Source organism: Budorcas taxicolor, chromosome 16, assembly GCF_023091745.1.
Source record: "Budorcas taxicolor isolate Tak-1 chromosome 16, Takin1.1, whole genome shotgun sequence".
Classification (NCBI taxonomy): domain Eukaryota; kingdom Metazoa; phylum Chordata; class Mammalia; order Artiodactyla; family Bovidae; genus Budorcas; species Budorcas taxicolor.
In genome coordinates, this window is record NC_068925.1 from 53,298,448 (window position 1) to 53,314,992 (window position 16,545).

Sequence of the window (16,545 nt, forward strand, 5' to 3'; positions counted from 1 at the left end):
CAGCACACCTCCCACAGCTGATGGGGGTGGCCACCATCTCTTCTCTGTGGTTTGCCTAGGGTTGCCCTGTAAACAGTGAATCTCAAAAGTAACTCATTTGTTCATCTATACAGGTACAGAGCAGTGTGGGAGGCCAGTATGGGCCAGGTGTTATGCAAATGAGCACCAGAGCCTAAATGCCTGGGTTTGTATCCTGCTTTCCCTCTTAACTGTGTGACCCTGCATGAGCGACTTGACCTATGTCTCAGCTTTCACCTCTGTAAAATGGGGCTAACAGGGACAATCATACCGCATAGGGTTGCTGGAAAAATACCAGATGTAAAGAGATTACGACAATACCTGCATACAGTAAGTCATCCTGTGTCAGGGGGTGATAGGTCGCTTCTGAAGATGGCCATTGTCAGAGTGTGTGAAATGGCCTTTTCTTTTTGATCCTCTTAGCCTTTTATCATAAGCATCACATGCCTTCTTTTCTTATTTTATTTATTTACACCACACAGTTTGCAGGATTTTAGTTCCCTGACCAGGGATCAAACCCAGACTATAGCAGTGAAAGTGCCAAGACCTAATCACTGGACCACCAGGGAATTCCCCCCTCTTTGGTTTTCTGATCTGGCTCTATCCTCCTTCAAGGTGCATGTACCCTGGGAATACTTTCCCCACCCCCGTTCCTAGATCCTCTGGGACCCTCGGAACTTTCCAGAAGGTCCTGTCTGGGTTACTTCTCTGTGTGGTTCTTGCTTTTTTACCGAGACTCTCCCATTCTCCTAGAGGCAGGGTCCATGACTGGGGTCTGTGTGAGGCCAGCTAGGACCTACTGTCAGAAACACTCTCATTAGCCCAAACTCAAAAGAATGGACTTGGAGACACAAGGTATAGGGGGAAGCCAGGCTTTAATGATGGTCTTGCAAGATGGAGTGTCCGGTGGGCAGGAACACCCAGAGTCGTTTCACAGAGCAAGTTACCGTAGCGTGCGAGTCCCTCCCCCAGGTCCCCACTGGCTGAGTACCATGGGGTGAACAATCTGCTGGGACACCACCTAAGTTTGTTCCCTCCCTCTTTATGGGCTGGCCTCCCTGACAGCCCTGCAAAGAGATCTAACCAGTCACTCCTAAAGGAAATCAACCCTGAATATTCACTGGAAGGACTGATGCTGAAGCTGAAACTCCAGTACTTTGGCCACCTGATGCGAACAGCTGACTCATGAGAAAAGACCCTGATGCTGGGAAAGGTTGAAGGCAGGAGGAGAAGGGGAAACAGAGGATGAGATGGTTGGATGGCATCACCGACTCAATGGACTGAGTTTGAGCAAGCTCCAGGAGATGGTGAAGGAGAAGAAAGCCTGGAGTGCTGCAGTCCATGGGGTTGCAAAGAGTTAGACATGACTGAGTGACTGAACAGCCTCCTTGACATCTTGTTTCCTCCTTTCCTGCACACCCATTTACATTCTTATGTTTTGAATTTACCAATAGGATGAGCCCAGTGAAACCCTATTCCTGTTCTTATGTTTTAAATTCACCAATACAATGAACCCCTGTGAAAATCCTAGGCACCCCGCCCTCCCTTTTTTTTGCCCAGACTTTCCGGTTTTGTAAGCCTTATAGCTATCGGCTATTACATCAGCAAGCTGTCACTCAAAGCTAGCTATTCTTGAAAATAGACCACTTTGTCTTTTATTTCTTACACTGCTCCTGCCCAGCCAGGAGCTTCCTAACAGTGGGTGGCCATGTGCTTCTCTGGGTTTGCTGGGGGGACCATCACCAGGCTGTGGTGGATGAAGGGCCCATAGAAGGGCCCTGAAACCCACTGCGGAATTTCATGATCAAATGCCTGACTCTGAATCCACAGAGGTGGTAATAATAATAATAACAACAACAATAATAGCAAGCATCCCCCCCACCCGCCCCCTGCCCCGTGCTTTCTGTGCACCAGAAGCTTCAGTGCCAACAAGGCTGGGCTCCAAGTACTTGCTATCATTATCCCAGTTTTAAGGATAAGGCCACTTGGCTAGCAACTGGCAGAGGTGAGATTCTAAACCTTATCTGGTCTTAATCTCTGTGTCACCTGCCTTCAGGGCCAAGTGTGATGGTTAATTTTATGTGCCAGCTTCACTGGTCCATGGGGCGTTCAGATTTTTGGCTAAACATTATTTCTGGCTGTGTCTGTGATGCTGTTTCAGATGAGATCAACATCTAAACTGGTGGACTCAGTGGATGGCTCTCCCCAGTGTGAGTTGAGCATCATCCAATCCTTTTGAGGCTTGAGTAGAAAGTGGAGGAAGGAAGAAACTGCCCTCCCTACTTGAGAGCTGAACTGGGTATGGGTCTTCTCCTGCCCTCGGATGGAACTTACAGCTCGGCTCTCAGGCCTCTGGCCTCTGGCTGGATGAGCCACTGGCTCTCTTGAATCTCCAGCTTGTAGATGGCAGATCATGGGACTTGTCGGCCTCCATGATCACGTGGGCCAATTCCTTCTAATAAATCGCTCTCTCTCTCTCTCTCTCTCTCTATATATATATATATATATATCACTTCTCTGGAGAACACTGACTAACACACAAGGAAGCTGATGACTTGAGGACAAGTGGTGTCAAGGACAAGGACAGCCTGGGGCCTGCCCTTCGCCCTTGGGGACAGCACATCCCTGGAAGCAGGTATCGCTGTGGGCTGATTCTCTGGCCCCTGCCCTGTGTCACCTGGCCTCAAACAAGGGTGACCATATTTCCCTGTGGATGGGCATGGGGCCACTTGAGCAAAGGTTCTCTCTGTCTCACTTGCTGGAGAAAGATCAGGTTCTTGGGACCTACTACAGGTGCTTCAGCTAGGAAAGGAGAATGCACAGAGGTGGACTGAGAGAGGCGGTAGTCTTATAGTCCAAATGTTTGTCCCACCAAAATTCATATGTTGAAATCCCAGGGCCTTCCCTAGTGGTCCAGTGGCTAAGACTTCACACTCCCAATGCAGGGGGCCTGAGTTCAATCCCTGATCAGAGGCCTAGATCCCACATTCCACAACTAGAGATCCTGCATGCCACAACTAAGACTGGGCACAGGCAAATAAATAAATACTTAAAAAAGAGAGAGAGAGAGAATGTGATTATTTTAGGAGGTGGGACCTCTGGGAGGTGCTTAGGTCATTAGGGCGGAGCCCTCATTAATGGGATCAGTCCCCTTATAAGAGACCCCAGAGAACTCCCTTGACCCTTCTGCCAAGTGAGGACACAGGGGAAATCTGGGACTCAGAGAAGAGGACCAAGAGAGCAGGTGGCAGCGGCCCCCATCCCTCCTCTCCGCTTCCACAGGTTGCTGACTCAGTGCCGCCCTCTGTCTGCAAGTGACAGGCGTGGGGAGGCCAACTCCAGGGACTGAGCTCACCCACTGTAGAAGGACAAGCATGAGAAGCTGGGGCCCTGCTGCTTGGGGCTGACACCAAGGGCAGCTGGGAAACTGTGGACCATTCAGAGGCTGTGGATGCCTGGCCCAGGGAGCTCCGCCAGGGCTGTTTTCATTCTGGAAAGGAAGGGAGCTGTATACTTGGGCAGTGAGAGGAAGAGTCAGTGCTGCAGACCAAAGAGGGCTGTGGGGATGAAGCATTTAAATTCAGATCCTGTCTCTGAAGTTCCTGCCTGTGGACTCCGGCTCCGAGGCAACACCTGTGAGTGTACTCATGCAACCAGCCCACCAGCTGTTGGAAGAACTGTTCAAAACTCCTATGCCTGAGGAAACATAAGAGTCTCCCACCTCCATTTTCTCTGCAGAGTACAAGCAAACCTCGGTCTCACTCACTGTCATGTGGTATCAGGCACAGGGCAGTTTTCAATAGATTTTCTGTCCTGCTCACCAGGAGGTTACAACTCTCCCCCTGCAAACACAGCGGCTCACAAGGCCTGCTTGGTTCTGGGGACTGACTCTCTTTCCTTTGTGTTTCAGTACTCTGTATAGCGTGTACGTGTACTAAGTCATGTCCGACTCTTTGCGACCCTATGGACTGTAGCCTACCAGGCTTCTCTGTCCATGGGACCCTCCAGGCAAGAATACTGGTGTGGGTTGCCATGCCCTCCTCCAGAGGATCTTCCAACCCAGAGATCAAACCCACGTCTCTTACGTCTCCTGCATTGTCAGGCAGGTTCTTTACCACTAGTGCCTCCTGGGAAGCTCTCTATGGCATGACCACAGAACATATACCAGATATTGACTGAACCAAATTCCCCAGTCATCTGACCAGAAACTCCTACTCACCCCACAGAGCCTGACTTGTAGGTCACCACCTCTGTGAAGCCTTCCAGGACTCTCTCCTGGGAGGCAGAATTCTGCTATCTCATGGTTCTCCCCACTCTCTCTTCACACTCTCACTACGCAAAGTTGACATTTACTGAGCCTCATGTGTGATGCTCTGTCTCCACCATCTCACAGGGTCCTCATCATAGCTCTTCAAGGTCTGCACCGTGATCGCCATTTTGCAGATGAGGAAACTGAGGCTCTGAGAGCTTAAGGAGATGCCCAAGGGCATACACATGGGGAGCTGGGATCTGAACCCAGACCAGCTGGAATCCGGAGCCTACACTGTCACCGACTGGGCCTCCTGTCCAGGCTGGTTTGCCCAGGAGACACAGAGCTATGATTAGGGGCTGAGTGTGTTCATCTCAGCACCCAGATCCGGGCCCGACACTTCAGGGATTTCCCCCGTGAGTGTAAGGGGGCATGAGCAGTCCTCCTGTGTTCTGAGGTTCGAGGTCGGGCCCTGTGCTGGGCGGGGAGCCAGGGTCTGGTGTCTGGAGGATCGGGGCTGGGTGGGGTGCCGACCTTGCGGTGCTGCTCGTAGTTGCGGATGAAGTCGCGAAGCTGCTCCTCGCGGCTCTCCAGCGTGGCATACAGCTGCTGCATCTGGTTCACCAGGTCCGTCTTCTCACCCTTTAGGCGCTTCCGGTCGGCTTTCATGGCTGGAGGACAGAGGACTGAGTCAGTTCCCGAGATCCTAGCTGCCTGTCAGCCCGAATGCAAACACTGAGAAGGGACCCTTTTCTCTACCCCTTCATGAACAGGGGAGGAAACAGGATTCAGAAAGAGGACGTTTCTGTCCCAGGCTCCCACATCACAGTGGCATTCCCTGGATTCAAACTCAGGCCCTCGTATCTCTAGAGTCCCAATTCTCATTTCTTACTTTTACTGACCCAACCGTGGGTTGGGGGGAGGCAGTCCCTGATTGAAGGTCTGTTCCCGCCCTGAACTGGCTAGATCAAGTGAAAGAGCTGGAGGCCTGGTGAGGTTGTGACTCCCTGAACCCAGGAAGCTGATGGGACCCTTTATTTCCTGCTGAAATGACCTCTCAGAGTCCAATATGAGCCACCAGAACTTAGCCCAGCCCAGCAGTTCACTGTGCCATTCCCTCCATGGGGAAAAGTGTCTGATTAAAAACACTCAGCAAGTTATGGGACCAAAAGTATGAGCAACAGAGGCAAAAACAGAGAGATGGCACTTCATCAAAATTAAAAACTTTGTGCTTCAAAGGACATCAGGGAGGAAGTAAATAGACAATGCAAGGAACAGGAGAACAAACTAAGTCATATCTGATAAGGGGCTTATATAAAGTTAGAGTATAAAAGAACTCGTAAAGCTCAAACGGGCAAAAGACCTGAACAGATATTTCCCCGAGAAATGGCCAATAAACTCCTGAAAAGGTGGCTACATCCTCAGTCTTCAGGGAAATGCAAATCAAAACCATAGTGAGATGCTATTTCATACTCACCAGCATGGCTAAAATATAAAAAGAAGACAGTAACAAGTGTTGACGAGGATATGGAGAAATTAGAACCCTCTTAACACTGCTGGTGGGAATGGAAAATGGTACAGGCTTGGTGGAAGACAGCCTGAGAGTTCCTCAAGTGATTAATCATAAAGTTTCCCTATGATCCAGCAATTCCACTCCTAGGCGTATATCTAAGAGAAATGAAAACATATGTCCACACAGAAATGTGTATACATGTGTTCACAGCATCTTTAATCATAATAGCCAAAGGGGAAAGGACCAAATGGCCGTTAATTGATGAATGAATTTTCAACAATGTAGCAATCCATATAACATATATTATTTGACAATAAAAAGAAACAATGATTCATGCTGCAACGTGATGAATCTTGACAATATTATGCTAAGTGAAAGAAGCCAATCACAAAGGGCCACATGCTGTAGGATTCCATGTATATGGAATGTCCAGAATAGGGAAATCTGTGGAGATTGAAAGATTAGTGATTGTCTTGGGCTGGGGTGGTAGAAGGCGTGGGGGCTGGAGACTTGGGGGTGTAGCCAAAGGGCTGGATTCAAAGTGATGCACCCCCATTTAAAGTGATGCAAATACTCTAATACTGATGTATAGCTGAATACATGTGATATAATAAAAACAATTGAATTATGTACTGCAAACGGATGGATTGTATGCTGGGTGAATTGTATCCCAGTGACGCTGTCTCACACACACACACACACACACACACACGCACACACACACACACGCGCGCGCACACACACACACACACACACACACACACACACACACACAGAGCACAGGGCACTCCACGCAGCCTCCTGGCAACAGGTGCTCCCTCCAGATTCTGCTCACTGCACTGGCTCTGCAGTGAAGGGAGTGAAGACGGGCACGCTCAGGCTTGTGCAGGGCAGGCTCCAGCATCAGGGTGGCCCCCCCGGCTTTTCCAGGGTCCCCAGAACTCTGTCCCCTCCCCGCTCTGTGGAGAGAACACTGAGGGAGGAACTGTGGAGGTGGTGGGAAGAGGGCAAAGCAACTCCTCAGCTCTGGAAGCTTCCAGCCTGTGATGGCTCAGAGTGGTTAAGTCATTTGCGAAGTCACACAGCCACATCTGACCCCAAGGCCCAAACACTTGACCTGGCCTTATGCTGCCTCTACAGGGAAGCCCCCCAAACCCCAGAGGGTCCTGGCTCCATGGCTAGCTGAGGGCAATGATATGGGGTAGGCAATGGTGGTGCCCCCATCACGTCCTGGATGCTGAACCTACAAACTTAGCTTCTGATATGAAAAAGTATGGCATAAGGACCGGGGACCCTGCGCTGTGGCTCAGAGCCTGACGTAAGCTGCATTTCCACCCTCCTCCCCAAGCCCAGCACCACCTGCAGAATAGGGCAGAGGCAGGTTGGCTGGAGCAGTGTTGGCACGTGCAAGGAGCCACAGAGAGATCTTGCAGTGGGGACTCTGAGTCTTGGGGGTGGCTTTATTAATTAAAAAAATTAATTAACTAACGTCTGGGTCTTCTTTGCTGCATGTGGGCTTTGTCTACTTGTGGCAAGCAGGGCTCACGCATTGTGGTGGCTTCTCCACTGTGGAGCACAGGCCCTCGGGTGCGTGGGCTTCCACAGCTGTGCCTCACGGGCTCTAGAGCACGGGTTCAGTAGCTGGGTGCATGGGCTTCGCTGCTCTGCGACATGTGGAATCTTCCCAGATCAGTGATGGAACCCGTGTCCCCTGCATTGGCAGGTGGATTCTGCACCACTGGACCACCAGGGAGGTCCATGGGGCGGGGGGCTTTAAATTACAGCTTTAAGTTTCCTGGCTCCTGCAGCTGGACTTGTCTCCTTCACGGCCAGCTTGCCAGAGCAGCAACTTAGGTCAGCGAGGCTGGAATTCCAGGCCTGCTGGGCCTGACGCTGGGTTGGACCCCTGGCAGGCTTAGGATCGAGAAAACACAGACGCTGAATCTCTTGGAATGAATGCCAAGTGAAGACCACTTACAAATGAAGACAAAATGCCTCTGGAACCACAGTGAGAACCAAGAAGCTGCTGTGTCATCTGCCCAGCTTTTCAGAAGCACATCCACAACCCACTCTAGGGAACTTACACAGAGGAGCAGGACCTGGGGGCGCCTGGGGATGCCTGCGCTGGCCTCAGGTGGGGAAGTGGGGGTGTGTCTCTCCATTGAGCCTGAACATGCCTGTGCATCCAGGTGCTGTCACCCCAACAGATGGGGGGCTCCCCAAAGGGGGAATCAGAATTGTAACTATTTAGGGAAATAGGGAGGTTAGCCTGACAAACTCCCCAAGAAATAATGCAAACTACAGACACACAGCTATGAAAATTATACAGTGAAAGTGTCCTTCCTTCCTTTGTCATAAGCATACTTTTATTTCTCCTTCAAAACTCTGTTCGACATTCTCCAAACGTTCCTAACACAAGACGAGGTGACAGGTGATGCTCCGTGAGCATGAATGACGATCTCTCTCTCTGAGACCAGCCTCCTGCCTCCTCCCCAAGTTCCCCAGTGCTCTGTTCTCCTTCTCCGCCACCCGGCTTCACCCAGGCGTGTCCTGAGCCGGCAGCTGGGCCACCGGAACCACTGCCATGGTGATGAAGATGTCATGCCCGGCAAACCCTGCGGGAAGCCAGCCGGGCTCCTGGGAATGTGGGGACTCCGGGGATGGGAGGGAGGGTGTGTGGGGAGGGACTGATTTTTCTAACTCGAGGCCAGATGTATACAGAGGGAGCCAGAGGGTGGAACCAGGGGCCCAGGCGCGGCCCAAGACCATGGCGCTTCTCTGGGGACCTCACTTTTCTCAAGCTTCTGAGTTCTGCCTTTCCACAGCAGATTCCTTCCTCCTTCCCTGGCTCGGTCCCTACAGTACCTAACCCAGACGCGGGGCAGGGTGAGTGGCGTCAGCCCCAGTTCAATTTCTGCAAACACGACTCTTAGGAGGTGGAGACCAGAGAGAGAAGAGATGTCCCCTGACCCCAGCACAGCAGACCCCCACCTCCAGTGCCCAGGCAATGCGAGGCCCCAGCTGTCCTGTAAAGAGAACAGTACAGGTTAACTGTCGGCTTCTGAGCTTCCAGGGGCTGTGGGCCTGGAGAGTGAGGGATTTTACGGGGCCCTTCTGAGCGTGAGACACACCTTCCCTGGAGGCTCAGATGGCAGAGAATCTGCCCACAATGCGAAAGACCCCGGTTCAATCCTTGGGGGTATGGAAGATCCCCTGGGGAAGGGAATGGCAACCCACTCCAGTATTCCTGCCTGGAGAATTCCATGGACTGGCGGGGCTACAGTTCATGGGGTTGAAAAGAGCCAGACACGACTGAGCGACTAACACTAACTAACTCTGAGCATGAGGTGCGGTGGGGGGGTGGCCTCTCCTCACCCATAGGGGCAGTGCTGCAGTGAGAACCCCACTGGGCAGACAGGGACCAGCCTCTCAGCTTTTCCCTTGCCCAACCTCAGTTCCCCCACCATCATGGGAATGCTTGACTCTGTGAGCTTCCTTTGGCTCCTGAGGTCCTAGGAGACTTCGCTTTGATCACTGTCCCCCACAGACAAGTCCAAGGCCTCGGCCAACATCACACAGCCAGGCGGGATGGGCCCTGGTCTGGGGTCAGAGGATCTTGGTTCTAGCCTTGGCTCGGAGTCCTAACCACTGGACAAGGAAATTCCCTGGCTCTGAGACCTCAGGCAAGTCATGTAATCTCCCTGAGCCTCAGTTTCCAAGATATCAGAACAATTCCCATATGCCAGGCACGGCCCTAAGCCCCTGATGGGTTTTGTCACTTAATTCTCACAACCACCTTATGAAGTCAGTCCATGTTGTAGGTGAGGAAGTAGGCACCCAGGGAGACTAAGGAACAAGGCCAGACAGTGAGCGGCAGCCCCCTGGCCCTGACACTCACCCACCCTCCTATCCCATGGCCTTGCTGGCTCCTAAACTGCCAACCCCCAACAAACCTGCATGGCCCACTTGGTCTCATCTGCTCCTCGGGACTTTGGGCTGGGGGTTGGGGCTGCGCCTACCTTATAGAGGAGGGAACTGAGGCTCAAAGGGTTAACTGACTCACCAGGACCCATGCAGACCCTGGCCCTGCATCCTTGGCATCTGACCTTGAACCACTCACGCTCCTCCATCACCCCTACTGTGAAAGCGCATCATTGTGAACACAGAACCTGCATCGATCCATAAAACCAGGGATGATCCAAAAATTCACACCAGTTACTCCTGCTACAAGACACTGCTTCTGCAGCTGTTTTACAACCCCAAGGGGGCTTTCTGAGGTTTCCATTAAGGGCAGTGTGACATTCTTACACCCCAAGACTGCTCTGTGACTGCTGGAAGGAGGGTGTGCGTGTGTGTGTGTGTGTGTGCACGCGCGTGCGTGCATGTTTGTGTCAGCAGCTCCTAGGGAATCTTCCACCAGCCATTCCTCCTACTTGCAGGATCCTCAGCCAGCCCAAGGCATGGACTCATTCCACAGGGTCAGATTTCCCACTAGTTTGAGCTCAGAAGACTCCAGGCCTCGTTTTGGATGGTCCATGGACAAGAGACCTTGTGAAAATTCTAGCCTGATGATAAACATGGGCTCAGAGGTAGAGATGGGGTAGCCAGCAGGGTCAGTAGACCTGAGTCTGCAATGATGATCCCAGCTGCCGCCAGCAGGGGGCTCCCGTTCTTTTCCATTCAACATTCCTGACCGGTTAACCTCTTCAGCATCTACAGATTCTGAGAAAGCAGGGGTGGGCAGGCGGGAGCCAGAAGGGCTTGGCAAACCACTCTTAATAACACTCACCAAAATGTTCTTCCAGATCAACTTCCCTTTACAGATGGGGAGACTGAGGCCCAGAGAGGGAACGAATATCCACTATCACACAGCCGGTCAGCCCAGGTCTCCTGATTCTGAAGTCAACGCCGTTGAGTGAAATACATCGGCAGTTCTGCTCCTCCCAGGTGGAAACCACCCCCCTTTCTTCTCACTGCCAGGTGAGGTGGGTTGATCCACTCACACGGCCAATGAGTAGCGGAGCTGACACCTGACCCCAGTACTCTGATGTTCAGGCCCACGTTGTTCAGTTGCTCAGTTGTGTCCGATTCTTTGTGACTCCATGGACTACAGCCCGCCAGGCTTCCCTGTCCTTCACTATCTCCTGGAGTTTGCTCAGCTCATGTCCATTGAGTTAGTGATGCCACCCAACCATCTCATCCTCTGTTGTCCCCTTCTCCTCCTGCCTTTTATCTTCCCCAGCATCAGGGTCTTTTCCAGGCCCATGATCTCTGCATAATCTCCACAGCTGCTCTCTCCAAGTGCAGCCTAAAAAATTAGGCAGTGTGACCTTTCCAGCCTCCTGCCTGGGGTTGGGAAAGAAAATATCTGGAACATAGGTTCTCATTTTACAATCCTGTGTCAATGCAGACATGACTAATCAACCAGGCTCTACAGGAACCTGGGTTGATTGGTGATGTCTGCTTTGGGACTACAGTGGGTAAATGCAGATTTTCCAGCCCTGCCTCAGATGAGGAGGCAGAGACCATCACTAACTGATCAGAGCTGGCATGTTTGAAAATGGTTTGGTGAGCCTCTTCCAGATCAGCACTGTGCTGATTACCACTGTACTCTATGGAACCAAGTTCAGCTCCGTTTAACCGAAAGGGAAAGAAGCCGTTCATTCACATCAACGAGATGGTGGCAAACAGATTCCAACCTGCGTGCTTAAGGGTGAGAGAGCAGACTGTTCCCCTGAATTGAGTCAAAGATAAATGGATTGCTGAGTTTACTTAAGTAACTATGTCCACCCCCAATGAGCAACACATGCTCCTTGAGGGCAGGGATCTGGTCTGCCTTGTTCATCACTGTATCCCCACCATCTAGAACAGTGTCTGGCACATAGTAAGTGCTCAGTAAAAACCAGTGGATTGACTCTCAAATGAACGACTGAATGAAGCAGATAGCCTAGGGAGGAGGGGGTCCTGGCCCACGGCTATCACTGAGTAGCATCCAGTATTTCCAAGGTCTTGGGGGCAGACATGGTTCTGTTTGCCTTTATTCTGTCTCCCCTTGCCCTCCAGGGCTGAGGCGCATCCACTGCCCTTCTTCCATCCTCTGTGGCACGTGCTCTTCCCCAGGTCACCGATGACCTTTGAGCCGCAAACCCCACCATCCTTGCTTAATGCACTTGACTTCACAGGGAAGGTTGCTCCATGCCCTCCTGGCTCCTTTCTCTGTCTGATCTCCCCTCATTCTGACCTCTGGGCATCAGAGGTCTTGGCCCTTCCGTTCCACAGTTTCCTGACTGTGTTCGTCCAGCCTCCCAGCTTTAAATCTACCCATATGTTGATACCACGCAGCCTGGACCTTGCCTGGAATTCCACACTCAGAGCCAAGTGCCGCCCCATCCTATCCAACATCACACGCCAGAGACCTGAGTCCCTGATCAGCCCTCCAACAACCTGCTCCTCTTCATCTCCCCAAACTCAGGTCATGGTGACCTTAACCTTCCAGTTCCTCTTACCCTAAGTCCCAGAATCTCCCTTCCTTGATTCTATTTCTCTCACGCCCCACACCCAACTCATCAGCAAGCCACGTCAACCCTGCCTGCAACATGTTACCAGAATCTGGCCTCTTCTCGCCACTCCTTGCTCCCCACCCTGGTCCGTGTCACCACCATCTGGGACTGCATTGTGCAGTGGCCTCCTAACTGGTCTCCCAGCCCTAAAGTCTATGTCAGCTCAGCAGGGAGTGTCCCCTTAACATGCAAGTCAGATCACATCACTTCTCTGCTCCTCCCCTACAGCCCGTCTCACTCAAGCGCGAGCACAGTCCTTAGAATGACCCATCAGGGCCATGTGACCTGTCATCCCCCAACCCCACATCTCATGATCTCCCCGACCATCCCTGCCCCACTGCTCCTCACTATTCCTGGTTCATGCCTATTCCCTCGGCATGTCTGGGCTAGCTGTTCCCCGCCATGGTCCCTTTCCTGCCTCCTCCAGGTCTTGACTAAAACATCAACTTCTCAGCAAAGCCTTCCCTGGACACTCTCCTCACTCCGTTCCCTATTTTTTCTGTGCTGAACTTGCCACCATCTAATATGACATAGACTGAGCTTGTTGAGAGGAAGTGACATTTACATATCCCTGCCTTTCTGCCAGGGAACGCCTGCCTTTCTCCCTTCTTTGAATTTGGGGTAGTTTCTTTCTGGGTTTCCAAAGTCCACAGCTTAGGCTTCTACTCACTGCAGGGGAGCCCTGCCTTCCCCACAGGGATGTGTACCAGCAGCCTGGAGACAGAGGGACAGCTCAGGATCTTCCCGCCCCCCAGACTAGCCTAGAAGCTGCTTGAAGGCAGGGCGTGAGCCTCATCTGACAGTATTTCCAGGAGCTGGCAACTAGGCATGGTCCATGCAGGTTAAGAAAGTAGGAGGAGTGATGACTTGGTGGCTTGACAGAGTGGGGACACGGGCGTGCTCACAATTGCCAGCTATCTCAAGGTGCCTCTTCCTTCCCTGATTCTCCAGCTTAGGGGCTCAAGACAGGACACCACACCCATGCTAGAACATTCGACAACCACAAGGCCTGCCAGGGATCATCGTAAGAAAGGAAGGGCAGCTGTTCCATGACTGAATGGGGCCCAGGGTTACCGTACCTGCTGACTCTTGTAGAAAATTCCATAATCTAGATTTGTTTTAAGTATCTCCTTATTTTTCAATATTGGCAATTAATCGTATTACCCAGCCATGCCTGTGAGCCTTGCATGGGGGCTGGACTGCTCATCTGAGCAGGTGCCCACAGAGGAGGTAACACAGGAAAGTGGGTCCAGGCATGGCTGAGGAACCAAGCTCTGCAGACAGAGACTTGGGTCCTAAGCCCAGCTCCACCATTCATGAGCTGTGTGGCTCTGGTAAATTCCTTAACCAATCTATGTCTTTTCCTCATGTGTAAAGAAGGATAACAGCTTCTATCTCATTCTACTGGGGTGAGCATTAAAGCAAAGTAAAAGCTCTAACTATGCCTGACAGTGCTTGCTGGCTTGTGTTTTAATACCATTCTAACAGTCATCACCATCTAAGGGGACCAGGCGGTCTTGGGAGGGAAGGGGCGCCCTCTTGGGGGAGTCTGAGCAGAGGACACAAGTGCATGAGGTGGAAGGCTGTCTGGGAGCCTGGGCAGAGGGGTGATGAGAGGAGGAGCCACCTGGAGAGTGTCTGTCTCAAGCAGAGATGCCCAGGGCTCCCAATGGGAAAAACAATTTTTTCTGCTGTGTGGCTTAGTTCTCCGACCAGGGATCGAACCCATGCCTCCTGCAGTGGTAGTGTGGAGTCCTAACCACTGGACGACCAGGAAAGTGCCCCTGGGTAAAAAAATTTATTCTTAAAAAAAATTTTTTTTTGTACCCACAGCATGTGGGACCTTAATTCCCTAATGAAAGATCGAACCCTCACCCTATGCATTGGAAAGCAGAGTCTTAACCACTGGACCATCACGGAAGTCCTGCGGCCCTGGAAAAACTTGAGACGGAGGGCAAGGCCAACCCTCAGGAGGGGATCAGACACCTGCAGACACAGTGTGATAAGAAGAGATACTGTGGGGGGCAGAGGGGACCTGTCTCAGGCTGTTTGAGGTCCTACCTGAGGGCAGGGGCACACTGTTGCTGCCGCCTGTCCCTCAGCTCTGAAGAGCTCAGAGCTTATCCAGAAGCATGGAGGGTGAGTGGCAGGCCCGGGAATCTGGGCTCCCGCTTCCTGCCAGGGGAACTGGGAGGGCGAGGGTGGGGAGGGGGTGGTGTTTGTTTTCCAGACTCTGAAGGCAAGTCCAGGAAAGTCCTCCTTCCTCCAGATCACCACTAAAAATAGTGGCAGGGGATGGGCCTGGAACTGTGACATTCCCTAGACTCCGGGGGCGGAGATTTCTGGAAACACAGCATCGGCCCACAGGCTCCATGCTCCACACAGTGTAAACTATTATTCAGGCTCATGTTAGTGTGTGAGGTCATTTCAGACAAGACCATGGTGCTGGCTGGGCCCTGAGAGGAGGCAGGGAATGCCCAGAAGTCAGGGAGGCAGGACATGAGGGTGCAAGCCAGTATGCTGCGTGGACTTGGGAACTCACACACCCTCTCTGGGCTTTGGTGTCATACTCTCATGGTGGTCCATCAGGCCCTCTAGAACCTTCAGGAAGTTTCCCTGGGTACCCAGTGATTTGGGGACTGGTCTCGCCATGCCCTTTCTCCAGCAGAGTCCCAGCAGAAGGAGAGCAGCCAGAGAAAGCAGATCCTGGAGCTAAACTGTCTGGGTTCAAAGCCAATTTGGCCCCTCAGGAGAGGTGTGACCTGGAGGCAGTCACAGATCCCATGTTTTCAGATTGTAAAAGAGGAATAAACAGTTCCTACCGCAGCCCATGCCTGCCCGATAAACACACATCCATGTTCACCAAGGGACCTGCATGGAAGAGTTACACTAACTGTAGAAGCTTTAGGCTGCAAACTGCCCAGGCAACCCTGAGCAGAAGGGTCAGACCATCAGGGTCCCGTCATAGGGGACAACTCCATCTAAGGAGAAACAATGAATAATATGAATGAACCACTCGGAAGAATGCCAAGCCAGTGAAGCCAGATACAAAGCATGTACTGTTCTGTACCACCCCCTTTACGGCACTTCAAAAGGGTGGGATTAATCCACACGGTGAGAAATCAGGAAGAAGCTCTCTACAGAGGGGACAGTGACAGGAAGGGGACCCAGGAGAGCTTTCAGGAAGTTCATCATGTTCTACTTCTAGATCCGGGTGCTGGTGAGACAGGGGTGTTCAGTCTGTGACGATGCACCAAGCAGTGAACCAAGCCTTGCGCTGTTCTGCAGGAAAGTCATACGTGAATGCTTGCTTGCTCAGATGCTCAGTCACGTCCGATTCTTTGCAACCCAATGGACTGCAGCCTGCCAGGCTCCTCTCTCCACGGAATTTTTCAGGCAAGAATACTGGAGTAGGGTGCCACTCCCTCCTCTAAGGGATCTTCTTGACTCAGGGACTGAACCCGCATCTCTTACATCTCCTGCATTGGCAGGTGGATTCTTTGAAACAGCCTCCATCTCAAAGGACTGGTTTCATATATGCAATGGGCTCAGACTGTCGCTGAGCACAGGAACAGTAAACACCAGCTCTTATCATTCGGTGGGGAGGCGGCCCTCATGCTATTAGGGGCACCCTGTGAGTCGGTAATGAAGTGGGGCAGTTCCAGGTGTGGGCAAGGTGTGCCCTACTTCTTCTGTGGCTGGAGAAGGAACATGAACTTGGGCTTGGTCCTGGATTCAAAGTCCTGGTTCTTCCTGCACAGGCAAAGACAACACCTTCTGGGGCTTTCCTTGTGGTCCAATGGCTAAGACTTTGCAGTCGTGATGCAGGGGGCCCAAGTTTGAGTCCTGGTCAGGGAACTAAATCCCACATGCTGCAACAAAGATGGAAGATCCTGCATGCCACAACTAAGACCTGGCACAGCCAAATAAATAAATAAATAAATGGTTTTTTTAAAAAAAGAGAGACTTCCCCAGTGGCTCAGAAGGTAAAGCGTCTGCCTATGATGCGGGAGACCTGGGTTCAATCCCTGGGTTGGGAAGATCTCCCGGAGAAGGAAATGGCAACCCACTCCAGTATTCTTGCCTGGAAAATCCATGACAACTTCCCAGTGTGACTGTGGTGACAGTGAAAGGACAAAGCGTCCACAAAGAGGCACAGACAGAGCTTGAGGAATGCAGGCCTGTGTGGGCTTCCCCAGCCCCAG

At 51.9% G+C, this 16,545-nt stretch overlaps 1 protein-coding gene across 1 annotated transcript in view; it reads right to left on the minus strand.

Moving 5' to 3' along the window:
• KAZN (kazrin, periplakin interacting protein) overlaps window positions 1–16,545 on the minus strand; it is a 1,324,556-nt gene that overhangs the window by 73,359 nt on the left and 1,234,652 nt on the right. The window contains exon 5 of the mRNA XM_052653947.1: window positions 4,802–4,938. Within this exon, the coding sequence (XP_052509907.1) occupies window positions 4,802–4,938 (137 nt within the window). The remainder of the gene's footprint in view (window positions 1–4,801; window positions 4,939–16,545) is intronic.